The sequence below is a fragment of the Notolepis coatsorum genome, assembly GCF_963971535.1.
Source record: "Notolepis coatsorum genome assembly, chromosome: 3".
Classification (NCBI taxonomy): domain Eukaryota; kingdom Metazoa; phylum Chordata; class Actinopteri; order Aulopiformes; family Paralepididae; genus Notolepis; species Notolepis coatsorum.
In genome coordinates this window covers 70,648,389-70,666,546 of record NC_140167.1, presented here as the reverse complement: position 1 = coordinate 70,666,546, position 18,158 = coordinate 70,648,389, and the positions used below count along the sequence as shown (strand labels likewise).

At 44.9% G+C, this 18,158-nt stretch overlaps 1 protein-coding gene across 2 annotated transcripts; it reads left to right on the top strand.

Annotated features, from left to right (window-relative positions):
- Window positions 1-396: 396 nt before the first annotated feature.
- pimreg (PICALM interacting mitotic regulator) lies at window positions 397-10,555 on the top strand. Of its 2 annotated transcripts, XM_084311672.1 has the most exons (6): window positions 397-518; window positions 1,483-1,792; window positions 2,348-2,643; window positions 3,690-3,785; window positions 8,437-8,481; window positions 9,760-9,895. In XM_084311672.1, the coding sequence occupies exons 2-5, from the start codon at window positions 1,484-1,486 to the stop codon at window positions 8,471-8,473; spliced, it is 738 nt and encodes a 245-aa protein (XP_084167798.1). In that variant the 5' UTR covers window positions 397-518; window position 1,483; the 3' UTR covers window positions 8,474-8,481; window positions 9,760-9,895. The 2 variants fall into 2 exon arrangements, with proteins under 2 accessions (XP_084167798.1, XP_084167797.1); XM_084311671.1 differs by lacking the exon at window positions 8,437-8,481 and having other exon boundaries at window positions 9,760-10,555.
- The last annotated feature ends 7,603 nt before the right edge of the window (window positions 10,556-18,158 follow it).

The window sequence follows — 18,158 nt, the reverse complement described above, 5'->3', positions numbered from 1 at the left end:
GTACCTCTATGCCTTCTACTACCTGTACCTCCCCTCCCCCCGGCCCTCCCCATGCTGCTGATTTTATATTATTTTATGAATACAACGTTTAATGTTCGCTTAGCTAACGTAGAGAAACGTCAGACGTAATTCGAGATACGTCAGACGTACTTCGAGATACTTCCGCATAGTCCTGCCACAGGACTATTACGTCAGACGTACTTCGAGATACTTCCGCATTAGTCCTGTGGCCGCCGGAAGTACCAATCTGGACCTCGAGGCTCCGAGTCTGCAGCTCGACCCTACTCACAATTGTGTATGCAAACAACGAAGAAGAAGAAGGAGGAGGAGCCCTGTCCTGTTGTTTCTATCCTGCCACGCCCACATTCCAGGATTTTTGAATGCGGTGCAGCTCGAGATAAAGCTGGGAACGAGGTTAGCAGTAAGCCCACCACCCACACTAACCACCACCGCCCAGATCCATCACCGCCAAATTCAAACACCGACAGACAAAGGACTCTGAGCAACAGACACGAAAAGTAAGTTTATAGATTGATCAAAAAAGACCAGTCGACAACAAATATTTGTTACCATTATAATGTAAAGTTAACCAAACGCTTTGCTTAACGCTAGTATGATTTTTATTAGGCATCTTTAGCTAACGTTACATTTAGTTAAACGTGGAATGAACGTTATGGAAGCTGAATCATTACCAAGTTACTCGTTTAGTAATAGTCTAGTTAACGTTAAGTTAGTTAATGTTGGCTTACTAACCCAGCTCAGTGCCTCGTTGGACAGTTGTTTTTCTTTTAACCATTAACAGGTGCAAGTTGTTAACTTTAGCTAACCAGCAAAAAGCAAAAGCCAAACACACGTGTCAACTATTATGTTCATGATCTCTCACAGACAGTCCATAGACAGACTGGAGCCCTGTTTTATAATTGATGTTTAGGGAAAGTAACTAGGCTAATTAAATTCATTTATTGTGAAAATGTTTATAATGACTAGGACAGGTCAACATTTATGATTGAATTTATGATGAATTGAACATGGGGGACCCTGATGTAAACAAGACGAAAGTCTTTCTCTGGTCTGCATCCCCTTAACAATTGTGTGTATTGAGCTGTACTGTACTGTACCCATTCTGCAATCTGTTAATAAAGTTTTCAATCAATCAATCAACACATGTCTTATCCTGTTCAGTTATATTTTATGTTGTGAGCCGTGAGTTTGGGATTCTCCCCTCTGTTGCAGAGTTTAAAACCTTGATCTTCAACCTTTGTCAATCAAGATTTTATACACTTTTTTGGCTTATTTCTATATATACACTCGACGTGACTGTAAATGAGGGAAACCTTCAGTTGCCTTTCGAATTTAAATAAAAGTTTGAAATTAAATACATTTATTTTCCATATCTAGTTATGAATGTTGTATCTGTTGAACGTGGCTCATCAGTCAAAGTGAGACGTTCCACATGATTTAACTTGTGCTTCTGTGTCTCAGCATGACGTCCTCGATGCTGAGCGGAGTTGGAGTCGCCATGGTGGGGGTTTGGCGTCAACACACCGTCCTGGACGAGTCGGATGACGCGCAGAGTTCCCCCGACGCCCCCGACCGCTTCCGCAAGCTCCGCTCCTCGTCCTCCCTCAACTCCCTGCGGATGTCGCTGCGCAAGAGGCTGCCGCTGCGCTCCGTCCAGACCAACTCCCTGCCCGAGAACCCCACCTGGGAGACGCTGCAGGCGCAGCCCAAGACCAGCGCCGTCCGCAAACTCACCCGCAGCGCGCGCCACTACATCGGCGGAGTGTACGAGGTAGATTGATTTGTCTGTTTGTGGTTAAATCGCTGAGCACAAGGTGACAGTACAGTCTGGCATAGTCTTCCTGGACACTTTACAGTTTTTACACGTCTCTCAATATTCCTGGACAATATAGATAAAACCGTGCAAGGTGCCAACCTGCTCATCAGGAGCAGTTAGGGGTTAAGTGTCTTGCTCAAGGACACTTGGACACACTGCCGGCAGGAGCCGGGATCGAAGCTGGAACCTTCCATTTACCAAACGACCGCTCTACCTCCTGAGCCACTGTTGCCCCTAGTTATGCCGCACCAGTAGTTATGCAGTTAAAACGTAGTTACTAGCATTACGTCTGTAAATGTAAATGCCTATAACTACAACTAACACACATTCATTTGGAGTCCGATTCTGGAGACCGATTTAGTTGGATTTCCATATGCATTTTTCAGATCTGTGCCGAATGCATTGACGCCTTTCCACCCTCCTAACCATCTCCTTTCCATTTGAGTCCATCTCTCAGTCTCAGCCATGTTTTCTGCTCTCCACCCCTTGCTTTACAACCCTCTCTGACAGAGACTGCAGAGAAGCAGAATGTCTGGGCAGGATGAGGGTTTGATAGCCACGCCAGAAGGAAACGGCACCCCGAAACGTACCCCTGGCCGCCGGACGACGACTCCCAAGCGCACCCCCAGGTCTGCAACCACACCCAGGCACACCCCCGGCTCCAGACGCACGGCGGGGGTGAAAGGGACACCCGAGGCCGACGCAGGTGTGCGGGGTGTGAAGACGGGGAGGGGCAGGAGGCAGCTCGTCCGTATGGCCGCGTTACGGAGTCCCTACGCGTCTCCCAACACGCAGAACCAGAGGCGGTGAGTCCTTTATACTCCGCCCTCAACTCTTCAGTATTATCAGTTGAACCACATTTTATATCACCATGCATTTCAATGCCGTGCACTGCACAGCAATTGGATTATTTAATGTGTGCTTTTGGTGTATGTAAGCACATATTGTAATATACACTGTACTGTGTGTATAGCAATCAAAAAATGTATCATGAATATTGTGTCTCGTCACCCAGCCCTCAGAACTTCATGCAGTTGCCGGATTTCCGGCTCTGGTGGTTAATACACCTAATCACCTATCCTTCCTACAGGCTACTTTTATTTATTTATAGTTTATTTATACAGGAAAGGGTAAAAAGACATTTCACAATGTACATTTAAACTGGCCTGACTCCGTTACAAACTGTTTTTCAGCAGGTTCCTGTTCTGCAGCACATTAAACAAAAAACTAAACAAAATAGGCAGTTGGACTACATACAATAAACGTTGTGGTTGTGGACAGCAAGGACAAACATGCATTCATAGCAGTCAATACAAAACAACAGTATCAACAAGATTCTGTTGGCTCTGGTGGTTAATACACCTATCCTTTCTTACAGGCTACTTTCTGTTGGCTCTGGTGGTTAATAGGGATGGGTACCTTTCACATTTGAACCGGTACCGGTACCTGTGAATCGATACCGGTACCCAACGGTACCTTTTTTCGGTACTTTAGTCTCAAGAAATGTAATTTACTTACCTCAGTCGTAAAAAAAAAATCCAAACTTCAAATAACTACAATTTCGACAGTTTTCGGCTTGTCATTGCTCCGACTGCTTTGTTGTTGAATCAAGTCAAATCCTAGGTAAGCATATATTGTGCGTGTGAACGTTGACATGAAAAGTAAAAAAAAAAAAAAAAATGTTTTTGGTTTCTCACTTGATTCGATACTCGGTAGTACCGACGTGTTTCGGTTCGGTACCTCAAAAGTACCGAATTCGGTACCCATCCCTAGTGGTTAATACACCTATCCTTTCTTACAGGCTACTTTCTGTTGGTAATCTTTCTGTACTTGTTGGTCCTCTCTCTCCCAGGAGGTTTGATCAGGATCTAGACTCTGTGTCCAGTGGGTTCCGGGAGCTCCAGTACCAGCCTCAGTCTTCTGATGACGTCACGGGAAGAGACGACAGGTAAGGCCTCTGCACTGGCCCGTTTTTACACTTCACTGAAAAACAATGCACATTTTTTTCATACTTTTTTTCTCACACATATCCCAAGGCTCTAAACTGTTTTGCACACATTAATTTAGATGATTGACAGTTATTGAGAGTTAATGAGTTTGAATATCTCCCGTGGTGTCATCAGAGGACACTGAATCCTTGTGTTGTGTTACTTACAGCTCAATGAAATTATGTAGATGAAAGATATAGGGATTGCTATTTCAAGTTTCAAGTTTTGTTTTATTTGTCACATATAAGGAAGGTACATGTACATTATAGTGAGATGTTTGGTTCTGTATGACCCTCCTGAGATGCAGTAAAATGTTTCTAATCTACATCATTGTATCCTCTGATGACATCACTGGTAGGCATATTCAAACTCATTAACTCTCGATAACTAAATAAATCAGCATTGTTTTTCAGTGAAGTGTCTCTTCAGTACCTGATTCTGAACACTGTTCTGTTTTGTTGTTTTAGGAAAGACCTCTGAACCTCTAAAATATCAAACTATGTTGAACGTGAAAGACCTCTGAACCTCTAAAACATCAAACTATGTTGAGACTGAAATCACAGCGGAGTATGTTCACAGGAGCTACAGCCAAAGACCATGCAGCAGTGAAAGCTAGCTTTATTGTGGCTGAAGAAACATTGTCTGAACTGTCGGATGCAAACTGGCTGTGTGACTTTGCTATGTTGTGTGACATAACCAAGCATCTCGCCCAATTGAATCGGAAGCTGCAGGGAGTGGGACGCAAACAAGTCCCACCCAAAACTTGACCAATATAGTTGTGAACTGAGACGACCCTTTAGTTATTTGAGTACAGTTACAGTTGTGTGTTCATGCAGACACATGTTTGCTGTAATCAAACTATCCCATTAGTTGGATGTATGGCAGCCATTTGTTTTTGTAACATGCTACATCTGTCCCACATGTTCTTAGCAGCTCACACTTGTTGGTTGCACCATAGTTCGGTCCCTCTTGACTGTCAAAAAGGTTTTGAACAAACCTTGTATTTGATTATATTCTTCTTTGTTATTTACTTGAATGGTTTGATCATTGATTGATGGAGTAATATGGGGTTCTTAACCGGATAAACTAAAATGATTTATGTTAAAATAACATAAGCTAACATATATTTTTTTACATCTAATGCAAATCATCATCATCAGGTGGCTTCTTCGTTCCGAAGGTTGCCTATCACTCTCCAACCCATTCTGTCCCCACTTCTGCTCTCCAACTCTGTGACTCCGCTTCTCACTCCGCTCCAATCACAGACGTCGTCTACCCAGCCTCTTCTTGGTCTTCCACTTCCTCTCTTTCCATCCACATTCCCCATCACCACCTTCTTGAACATCTCCCCGCTGGATCCTCTCAGCACGTGCCTGCACAACTCTATCTTTCTCTTTTTAAACCTCTCCAGCAGCTGTCCTCCTTGCATACCCGCTCTTCTCAGTACCCCCTCATTCTTGATCTTATCCTTCCATGTTATCTTCAGCATCTTCCTCAGCGTCCACATTTCAAAAGAGTCTATCATCCTCTTTGCCTCTTCATTCAGCGTCCATGCCTCTTCTCCGTATGAAAAGACTGACATAACATACGTTTCCAAAATTCTGGTCTTCGTTTTCCAACTTGTGTTTCGTCTCAATAATTCTTTATGGTTATCAACTATCCATCGTTCAATATGTGAAAAAGAATAATTTTTTTCATGTATACGTTCGCGTGTTATACCGTGGTGAATAGTATAGTTTCAGAGTGATCCTGGCTAATTCCAGAAAACGGCGCTATGGAGCAATACGTGAATTTGACTAAAAGCGTTGGCGTTGCTCGCCTGGACACGCTACTATTTCCAAATCAAATGTATATAATAGGTATTATGTTTCTTGTTTCATCATGAAGGGGGGTGTCTGTAGTTTTTTGATGCTTTGATCGTCACCAACGGCATACGTTCTGGAGTACGTTACACATGGTCGTTGTGATCGATGTGAAATCATGGTTGGATCAAAGCAGGATTGATGTCATATAGTCCTTACCTTAACTAGGAGGTACCCCAAAAAGAATATTCCAATTGTCTGATCGCGATTGGTGTCCATCGTGTCGCCAACATAATCCACCACAACACATTGGACGCGTTTCAATGTCATCAAGTGAACCGCTAGACTCGCCTGACCAAAAAAACTGCGCCCGGAGTGAATTAAACGGAACACCGGGTGTGACTAAAAAAGGTTTCGAAGGGTGGGCGATACTGCCACCTACCATGATGCAGCCGGTATTGCACTCTAGTGATCGCAGAGTGATTCCCTATGGTAACCCCGAGGTCCATGTGAGACAAATTAATAAAAATATCGAATAAAAGAAATAACGATGAAAACCCGACTATACTCTGGTCTGGCGCTGATTGAGTTAAAGACAGTAGAGGTTGAGTACTTTATTATCTAAAGATGGTGAGTTAGTGTTTATTCATTCATAGTTAAAGACAGTAGAGGTTGAGTACTTTATTACATACAGATGGTGAGTTAGAGTGTTGTGTTCATTAGTAGTACAGTAGACTAGAGTACTTTCTGGTGATATATCACATTCACACTCTCAAGTGATTTAGATTAACTTCACAACTGCAAATACATGAGCTGTCCACAACATTTCAAAACGGACTTTGTTTTGAAACATACTGTTTTTTCATCGCAAGGGTTCAATTGGTCCTTGAGTTACTGCCTGGCTGCAATTCAGTCCTATGGGGACACTGTCTCTAAGTTGTAAATAACTACATCCATCAACCGGTGGGATGTGGTGGTCCTGCCCTCACTGTGACAAACAATGTAATATATAGAACCTTCTAAGTCTGTTGTTGGTTCGATCACTAAAGGCGAAGGACAAAGCCCGCCAGCGATCTGTGAAGGTTTACTGTACATTACAAGAGGCCCGCCAGCGATCTGTGAAGGCTCTACTGTACATTACAAGAGGCCTGCCAGCGATCTGTGAAGGCTCTACTGTACGTTAAAAGAGAACACAACTGTTGTGACATCACAGATGGGTTTAGTGGTTTTATGTTTTCCACACTATCGTTTGTGTATCAGATGGGGGTGTTTGTGTGCGTATTAGTGGTGTTTCTCACGAGTGCTGAGGTTATTTGTGGTTGTAGGAACCATCCATGCAAGTGCTTCTTATATTCGCTACAACTGTGTATGTATGCAATATTAAGAAGCACTGTTTTTATAATTTTTTAACAGTTGGTGAAATCTATAAGTGGTCGGCCTTACTAATATTGTAGTGGGTGGCCACGAGTATGAATGGGAAACTGTGTGTGTGTGTGTGTCTACATGGAGACATCCTCCCTTTCCTGTTTTCCAAAAGTCTCCCGCTCAGCAATGACAGCATTCCTTGTCTGGGGACCCCCACCCATAACTGCTTCAGTTGACCCGTCTCCAGACTTCTCTCCTCCCACAAACATTCTTCCCGCCAGAGTTTCAAACTGGGGTCTGTATTCCTGGTATTTGGGTGAGGAGGGAGGATGGGGGAGGTGGTGGTGTGGGAATCTGAGCCAGATGAACGGTTAATGGGAGAGAAGGAGGAATGTTCATGTAACGTTCACCATGTGTAGTTGACGTTTGAAAATTGTAAACGTGTCTGTTTTCACGTCCAATGCTTATGTGTCTTAAATGAAACTGAATTCCTTTTAAAAAAGCTGTTGAATACAGTTAAAAGTAGCCTCTGCTTTTTTATACAGTTTCAGATGTTGTGTTGAGCAAATGGCACATTTTTAGTAACCGATCATCTAATTAGTTTGAATTCTATTCTGTACGTTTCTTTTAAATGTTTTGTTTGCCAGCACCTCTTTCACCCCTTGTATTGAGCATGCTGTCGTTGGTGGGTACTTTAGGTAGGCGCTGTTCCTGGCTTCAAAAAGCACAGCTAATTTAATCAAAGCCAATCCATTGCTTGTGTCCCGTTTGTGGCATTATCACCACAATCAATAGTTCTGAACAGATTGATTAGGCGTGTTAATCTGAAGGCTTCTAAACCCTGTCCAATCAGAAGGGAGTACCTGCCTGTGTCATCCCCCCCCCCACCAGAGCCTAAACTACATTTCAGACAAATCCATACCAAGACTACAAAAAACATTTCTCAGATTGTCCGCTTTAAATTGCATTCTAACTGACATTCTAAACGTCTTAACTTGGGCTTGTGACTCAGATCTGTTTTCTTTTTCTCATAACGATGTGAACAGCACAAATCACATGGAATCTCATATTTTCAATTGTCATTTGGGCCACTTTCATATGTGATCCTCAATCAGATCCAGGTCTGATTTGCTTTAAATTAGCTGTGTGTTATTAGTGAACAGCCAAACTAAAAAAAAATCTGATCTGAGCAAGAAATCAGAATTGAGCACTAATGCTTGCAGTGTGAACGCAGCCTTGGTGAAGCCGGCAGACACCCTGGCTCTAACACTCGGCCTGTCCTCCCCTGGACAAATGGACATGTTGTGATAAGAGACAGGCGTGTGTGTTCAGTGACCTTGTCTGTTAATCCATCTGACCAATGTGTTACACTCCCAGCAACGCAACCAGAGAAGTATCCATTGCTTTAGGAATGTAAACGTAATGATTTGCTTTCCCCCTACAGCACACGGTTCTGCTATGACCTGCTACTTCTAGAGTAGGGATGAAGGTAAATTCATGTTTCAAGCGTTATGCTTTCTTTTCTCCTTGATGGTCCTCGGGATGAGTGTTCCCAGAGGATGATGCTGCACTGGCCTGTTGGATGCATGGCATTGCATGGACTGCTGGCTGCTTCTCCTGACCAATACACACAGTTTTGATGAAAGCCACTTCCTGTTGGTGTTCTGACATTGGGTAGTTTACACATGCATAATGTTAATATTTGATTGTTCTGATCTGTGTTGGTGCAAGGCAACACCTTATCACATTTAGAATAGAAGTACTTTATTGATCCTGAGGGAAATTCAGCACTACAGATAGCTCACAATAAACATTTAGGTAGTCAAAAATCACAAATCAGAATAAAAATGCCGTCGGGGATATACATTCTAAAATATACAGTAAAATGTACAGTAAAAAATATAAAATGTACAGTAAGTCCAGGATGAAGATATGCCAGAGTTGGTATTGTCACTCTGCTCAGTGAGGCATTAGTGTGATGGCTGTTGGGGGATGAAGGACTTCCTGTGCCTTTACTGGTCTGTGTGTGCTCCGTTTTCAATGGTAATGCTCACAATATTCTATTTACACATATATTCATGTATATTAGTGGTTGGGATATGAAAACGCATATTAACACTATCTCGTCTTTGATACCTTAATCAAGGAAACTATAAAAGAAGGAAGGGTCATCTCATCACATCACTGTGTAGGCACATTGGTGCCAAGTGTGGAAACTTTCAGTTCGCCTGACATTGAGTTGAATGGGATCATCTCCTCATTTATGACTATTTTAACACGTTATTATCTCCGATATCAGAATCATCTGCGATTTGTTGCATTGTTAACTAGCTAACATTTGATATATTGGTTGATGTATTTTTCCTCAGATATTATATATTTAGATTTTTAATACAGGCTTCAATAGAACTGGCATCAAAATCTGCCACCAAGCGGAGCATAGAGTGCTGGTATTCTGACGTGATGACCCTTCCTTCTTTTATAGTTTCCTTGCCTTAACCAGGATATTGGCACGCATTGTGAATATTAATATGCATGTAAACACACTCATTGAATCACTTATATCGTTCAACCAAGTCAAAGGCTGTTCCAGCTCCCCGGACACTGAATGGTTTCTACTCACAAGTATTCTAGCATTCTGGCACTGTCTTTACTATCTGTCCCTCAACCCACTTTGTCCTTCCTCCTAATACTTGGCAAACAGCTACTGTCGCTGCTGTTAATCCTGTTTTGCCTGCTCCAGTGATTTCTCCTCTCCCCCCGCCAGGTCCAATGCAGTGGAGCATTACAGAGGAGTTATGATGAGGCGGTTGGACCCTAGCGGTAAATTCAGCCGCTCCAACCTCACATGCCGAGCCGCGCGCCTCTCACACAGGCTGGGAGGCTGGGCCCACATCGCCATCAACCAGCCCAGATGAAGTGCACGTGTCTGTGTATGTTTGTAAAAACCCAAGGACCTTCAGACCCAATTTCTGATCCTTGACGGTTGACTGTTCCGCTAACTTGTATGTTACTGCGTACCGTCATCGTACTGATTTACATGTCAACCTCCTCCTTCTCTTCTGGATGATATGTCGAGTAACTGCACCAGTGTCCCCAGGGTAGCTAGTTTCATGTAGTGACCTGGTAGCTGCTAAGGAGATGTCAGTATTGTCTGTGTGTTCAGCCTCCATGTTATGTCAGAGTGGGAATCTGATGATGAGCTTTAGTTTCTCTCTACATGTTAAGTCGCGCAGGCGTCTGTGTCAAGGCTCTTATTTTTGGCGTAGCAACCAAATGTATTGGAAAGTGTACTCGCTTGTGTTAGTCTGACTCTTAATCACTGCATGTCACCAGAATAATATTTGCGTGTCTTGGTTTAATAAATAACTAACACTAATCTGTGCTGATAAAAGAGCATTTGTCTTTATCATTCACAAGAAACAAGTCTGTTACTATTTTATTTTTATTTAGTTAAAAACTTACTCTGCATGGATAGAAATGTCCATTCTCTTGGAAATCATTGTATGAGACCAACATACTATGATTAACGTTAGGTTATGACTATAACCAAGTTCTGTTAATTAGGGGTGACGCTTGGCATCACTACTGCACTATCTCGCGTACGTGCACGCGTACTGAATAAACCACAAATGTACCTCTAATACCAGTATTAGTCTGACCACACCCCTCATCAGCTTACCTTCATAAGCAGGTGTGTGGTCACCTGCTCTCCTCCTTCCCAAGCTTTCACCACAAGGTGAGGTCAAGGGCTGCAGCGGCCGTCTGATGCCAAGCGTCACCCCTAATTAACAGAACTTGGTTATAGTCATAACCTAACGTTCTGTTTCATTAGGGGCTCTGCTTGGCATCACTACTGCACAAAGGGAGGCCAAGCGGAGCCGCTGGCTGACAAATACACCCCGCTGACAGCCCCCCAAAACCATCAGAACAGGGAGGGCCGAGCCCCCCCGACCCCCCCTAATGGAGGGTATCCCCCCTATTAGAGGCTTCACGGGAAGGCGACGGACCCGACCGTGCGAAGAGGCACTCAAGCAACTTAACGCACAGGGTGAGCAGACCGTGGCTTGACCCCACGACTACACACACGCACAACCCGCATGCCACCCGGGAACGAACGGAGGAACAACCTCGTTACTGCCCCCAGAATCACGGGGTCAAGGGCAAACCCAACCCCGTGGCAAGGCCGTAGCAGCGGAGCGCGAAGGAAGACCCAGACCCACCAAAAGGACTGGACTCCCTGGAATGGGGGCCCGGAGAAGTCCATGATGCCAGCATCAAGACCCCACCAGGTGGGCACGTAGTGCCCCGCCCCCCACATCGCCAGCGTATTCGGACAAAGGCCCCCCAGTTACTGCACCTGGTAATCCCAGGCGGTATCCCAACCAAGTACTAACCAGGCCAGAACCTGCTTAGCTTCCGAGATCGGACGAGATCGGGCGTGTTCAGGTCGGTATGGCCGTAAGCCGAGCGGGCCCCGTCCCCCCAACAGTACACCGCCTGGCACACTAACCCTGCAGAACAGACAGTCAACATGGCCGTAAGCACACAAAAAAGGTTAACCAACGGAAGCAGGCAGCGCACCGGGGAAAAACCAGGCAACAGGCTGTTAACCCTAGCCTGGAGACTGCGGACGAGACAGGCGCCAGAGGGGACAGCTGAACACAGCTGCCCCGGCGGAAGGGGCGTATGCTGGCGTTGTTGCATGACCAAGCCTCCATTTAAAAACCCCCACCCAGAGGGGTCGAGGCAGAGAAGGCTGACACGATTGGCAGACGTCATGAACGTGCAGGGGCACCCTCAAACGGTGAACCCGGGAGTTGACACTGCACCAACACACCAGGGAACCAACCACCTCGGTGTTACCCAATGCGGTGGTTGTTCCTATAACCCCTCAAGAAAAAACTCCAAAACACACCTGCGGGTATACACCGGCTATACCGCAGTACAAGTGTTTCAGTTTTCAAAAAAGGGTTAACCCAGGCCTACGGGTCGCAAACATCACTTCGGACCGGGCCTGGCGGTACGGGAAGCACAGGGTCACCAGAGGAGGTCAAAAAACCACCCCCACAGGCCCCTCTTCGCCATGCGTGAGAGAGGAGCGAAAAATAATAGAGAACCAGCCCCTAAGCACACCGTACTTGGTATTCCCAGGCGGTCTCCCAACCAAGTACTAACCAGGACCAACCTGTGTAGCGGCCGAGATCCGACGAGATCGAGCGCGTACAGAATGGCATGGCTGTAAGCCATGACGACAGTGCTGAGTAAAAACATACCCAACCAGGGTCTCCATAGCGCTTAACCCTGTGACACCCAGACCGACCTGGCATTTTTCCCCCTGAAAAAAGCCCAAGTCCCTCAGGGTACCAGAACAGCAGATCTGCATCCCCGGCGGACAACGGGTTCAACTGATCTGGACCAGCGTGACCAGAACCAGTCCCGTGCCCTAACCACGCCGACATGCCTACTCCAGGAGAAGGGCAGATATGCGTGTTGATCTTAACATGAAAAGAAGGCGCCACCCAGACGTTCGGACGAACCGCGCCTGGTGGCCCACCCCAAGGGCGTGAGACCCCACCACATATGTTCAGATCCATCCCGTCATCATCCCCCAGACATGAACGAGAATCCGTCGACAACCCACCCAGGTCATGGGATGTGGTCGTCGGAAGAGGAAAAACCCCCATCTCAGTTGCTTTATAAAAACGCTGTTTCAACCACAAGCAACCAAGGCGTGCCAGTCAATCGCCTGTTTACAGCGAGCTAGCACTATACGTGCGTCGGGACACACCCCCATCAATGAACAGGTTATTTAGACCTGTCATTGAATCCCCAAGGCGCCCAGGGGAACGACAAGAGGGGTGTGACACTCCCTAACTCCAACACTTCTGGAATAGAAAGAAGGAAGCATCAACAGTATGTATCCCAGTCTACACAGCCGGGGTAAAAAATGTTCACATTTTTACATCCCACCACCCTCCCATAGGAAAGAGACGGGGATCCCCAGAGAGACTTCCCACGCGAGCTGTACAGATTGAAAAGAATATATTGCACCTTGAGCCATGTAAAAAACTGGTTTTAGGGCCTCCGGGGAAGAGGCACTGAACCCATACACACTCAATAAACGAATTGAATCGAATATACATACAATAGAAAAGGACCCTTCTAGAGGGTCCACTCACTTTGACAATCTGAGGAGGAAGGCTCTGTACTCTGATGGAGGCTTCCTCACATGGAAGAAGGAGTCCGAACTCACAGAAGGCCTGAATAGGCGCTTGGTGAGGAGGAGCCCTGACCACCCCCCCTGAAAACAGATCCATCACATGGACCTGAACAGCACACGGAAGTCCTACCAACAGAGACGCGCACGGTGACGTACTCTATGGCGGGGGAATTCCTGCGGTGCACACGCCCAATATACCAGGCCGTGGGACCAGGAACTCCCTCCCCCCCCCCCCCGTAACGTGCCGAACCGCCACGTGACGGGAACCTTGAAGGACAGGGGGTGTACCCCTGACCGACAGAACAATGGGGAGAGGAAAGGTTACCAGTTCACCCCTTTACGACCCCACACCCATGATACGATGTAACGACAAAAAGAGAATATGACACAGTCATAGTCAGCTCTATGAAGCGTTTCACAGCTCCACACAGCGCATGGGCTAACCTGCTATCTGATTTTTACTAAGGAAAAACACAGAATAGAGAGGGCTCTAAGAACCCCGGTCCAACATACACATGTGCTTCTGTGGCCAGTACAACCCAGTTGTAGGTCACATGACACACACAACCCATCATCACCTACAAAAAATGGCAAAAACACTCAACAGAGGAACGCCGTTTTTTTCACAATGAGAGAATACATCATTCTTGATTAGTATCGACCACAGGCCTTGCTAAGCACACATGACAGCAACCAAACCAATTTCCCTTTAGGAAATAAGTTTCTCCAGCAGATTTAGCACAACCTCAGCAATCAAGCTAAGAGTTACATCGTATCCCTACCACACAAAAGACACAATTAATGCACACATGTCTGATAGGAGGATGAAAAAGTCCCCAGGGAACCGGGGGGGAAAACACAATCCTCCTATTTTACCCTCAATACGGCCAGTTAAAACAGGAAAACCTGTTAATGTGTGAACACACTGTTCATTGTCATTACAGTCTGAGAAAGAACATTCTTTTACTCACTTGTCACCAAGCATAGCTTCATAGGTTAGTTGCCTTAGTAGTGAGTACACGGTACATATAAACACCATGATGTTTCTCACACAACAACCAGATCATTACATCACGATTTGCACGGAGAAGCTAACTGCCAGTGACAAAAAACAGCTCACACATAACCCGCAACGTATCCTAAATGCATTGCAACAACACACGTTTTGGGAAAAAACACCGTTACTCACAATACATTTAGCAAAGTAAAACCAGAAGACGTGTTATGAGGTCTGGTCAACCCCGTTCCTACCCGGAACGCAGATCAGCGAAGTGCAGTCACAGACACCGTAGGAACACAGCCGTCCTGTGTTGTCCGAACTGGGTAGCGTCACCGCCCCAACCCGTACTACAGTCCCCCGTTGATGCAACCTTGCCGTCCAGGCTCAGGGCAGGTTCGACGAAACATCCCCTGTCAAGGATGACGTCGCGGTCAAGAGTGTAAAACATGTTAAAATCAAAGCACGTTCAACAGAATAGCATCAAGCTAACGGCGATCAGAAGCAAGCTCACGGCGGCGCGCGAGAAGCTAAGCTACCCCGCGCCAGCCATGGCCATAGCAGCAAGCTAACGTTACCTAGCGACCACGACATGCTAGCCCCGCAGCTAACAGCTGACTGGCTAATAGTAGGCCCTAAGCAGGCCATGCAGCGATCCAGCAGGCTAACGCAGCAGTTAACAGCTGACTGGCTAACCGTAAGCTATGAACATGTAAACAATGACATAACACTCACCCAGACAGGCCGCCGTTCTGAACCTCTCCTCACTTTTTAAGAGAAAAGAGAAAACAAGATGTCAACACCGCTTCACAACGGTGACGGAATCAGCACAGTACCAACTGGCCTGTGTAGCTGACTTTGAACATGAATCTGCCGCTATCGCACATTACATGCACATATCCCCTCGTGAAGGAATACTCTCATTTGGATATGAAAGATGGGGCCTTAACACGGTGACAGAGAGAATCCACTCGTCCAGAACACACAGGGATCACCAGTGTCAATGGTCGCGGCCCACTAGTTAAAACTATAATGGTCTCCAGACCAAGGCCTTCTGTCGCCTAGGTGGCTGAACAAAGGACCCTAGCCTGGGGCCGGTTTCCATAAACTTTGTCAAGTAGCCCCCATAGCACTAACAGACAAGTGGAGCCCGCCAGCAAACACTACTCACCCAACCTGGAACGCACCGCTTCTCACAACAGCGGCATGTCCGACAGTTCAGCTGTGGCCTGACAGGTTTCACCCCAACAAACACAGCAAGGAACTGCAGTTGAGAAGCATGCAGCGGCGTGCTCCCAATACGAAAACCGGTGGAGGGTTTTTAGAATGATCATCATCTTCCAGACACTCCAGTACGAAGACAATATCGCCGTATTTTCTCGAAAATAGTGAGAGAGAAAATAAAGATATGATGTCAACGTATCCTTGTTTCCCAAGCTGCTCCTAAACCTTTCTTCCATCATGGTGTCAAGTGTGGGGATCTACCGAGGCACTTCTTCCTTGTGGTGAAAGCGAGAAGGAGGAGAGCAGGTGACCACACACCTGCTTATGAAGGTAAGCTGATGAGGGGTGTGGTCAGACTAATACTGGTATTAGAGGTACATTTGTGGTTTATTCAGTACGCGTGCACGTACGCGAGATAGTGCAGTAGTGATGCCAAGCAGAGCCCCTAATGAAACAGAACTAACATTAAAAGTGTTTATATATTTTTGTATGAAATAAGCAGCAAATTAACAAAGTATTTATTTTTTTACAACGGAAATACTTTGAGACAAATTGCTTGTGATAAACTAAAACTATAATTGATTATTAGAGGGACATTTGTATTAATCTTGATATTTTAGGCATGCAGTAGTGTCTGCATTTAGAATTTATACCGTGATTTTGTTCCATTTTCACAACAACCATGTTTGCGTCATGTGATCTACAGGTGCTTGCATTGTTTCACTGTTTACACTTTTATTTATTTTTTTACACGTTTTCAAGCCACATGTAGAACCATGTAAGTAAACAAACACATGAAATTATGACATGTGTAGCCAAGTGATGGTCCAACATTGTATATGTTAAGGTCTGTAGCTGAGTGATGGTCCAACATTGTATATGTTAAGGTCTGTAGCTGAGTGATGGTCCAACATTGTATATGTTAAGGTCTAGCTGAGTGATGGTACCATATGTTATGGTAAAGGTGGGATGCACAATCATTTTTGGCCAATCTGTTAATAAGGCTTTAATACAGTGAACACTTGATGGGTTATATTCTAACCTGATTCAATTCCTTAACCCAAACCTATGTCACTGGAGAGATGACACTTAAAATAGACACCACTTGCTGAAATACAGAAAACACTTTGGTTGATATCCTTTCCCACATTTACCAAAACATTAATGAATGGGACAATGTTACATTGTTACCTGAAGTCTGATGTAATGAAGCCATATTCAACAGTATGTTACTACATGGAACGTAGGGGAAGCACCTCTTGTGTCTGTAATGTATACTTTTCCATTTATTTGTATATCAATTATAGACTGACGTGAATTATAAACATGTCAAACTTTTGTAACTGTACAGCAATAAATGTTGTTAGCAAACCTGTGTTGTTGCTTTTTAAAGCTTAGAAAGAGCTGCTGATCTGGGGAAAATGTACATTCATGTCTTATTAGTGTGGTGTGTTTGGCCCCCCCCCCCCCTTCCAGAAATGTAAAATACCCATTTAAAAAGTCCACATGCCTATGGCAGTGGTGAATCAGCAATACATAACTACCAAACTGAGAAGATATCTTGAAGTAATGGCTGGAACATTTGTTGTGCACATTTATGACCCTGAGGCGTCCCTTTCAGATCAAACCTTCCATATTCAAATGAGCTCATCTCCTGACCCGTTAGTCATACTGTCTGGGCATCTTTCCTCTAGTGCCTCCCTATTGGTTTATAGCCTGGGTCTGTTGAGACTGACACTGTTGGCAACTCTCGTTTCCGTCATTTACCCCATAAAATATTGGATGTGAAAATTACATCAAAGTGGGGTGCACCTAGTGCATTCTCCTAGTTTGCTACTTTGTGGCTTAACCATTTTCAAGATATATTGAAATTCTTTTATTGGGAAAACCACTTGAGATACAGTATCTCGTTTTCGAGAGGGTCCCACAAAAGATAAATTTTTGAAAACATTGGATGTTATTCCAAAAGGAATGACGGACACCAGACTGCATGGTTTGGTGCACAAGGGGAAAACTAGGGCAGTTCCAGATGAGTGGTAACGAGCCATACCTATGGTTTTGAAACATGTCGTCCAATCTTTCCAACATTCAGTTTACCATGTAACTAAACAAAAACACATGAAATTATGACAAATGTGTTTTTTACACAAGGGCCTATATCATGTAATTTCTATGAAAGGCACCTTTTACTTCTGCATGTATTTAGTGTTTGAATTGGGATTCCTTAGGCAGCGTTGGAAATGGAGTTCTGTTTAGGTTTCTTTGAAAGACAGGCTTGTAGTGGTCTGTAGCCAAGTGATGGTCCAACATTGTATATGTTACAGTCTGTAGCCGAGTGATGGTCCAACATTGTATATGTTAAGGTCTGTAGCCAAGTGATGGTCCAACATTATGTTAGTCTGTAGCCAAGTGATGGTCCAACATTATGTTAGTCTGTAGCCAAGTGATGGTCCAACATTATGTTAGTCTGTAGCCAAGTGATGGTCCAACATTATGTTAGTCTGTAGCCAAGTGATGGTCCAACATTGTATATGTTACAGTCTGTAGCCGAGTGATGGTCCAACATTGTATATGTTAAGGTCTGTAGCTGAGTGATGGTCCAACATTGTATATGTTAAGGTCTGTAGCTGAGTGATGGTCCAACATTGTATATGTTACAGTCTGTAGCTGAGTGATGGTCCAACATTGTATATGTTAAGGTCTGTAGCCAAGTGATGGTCCA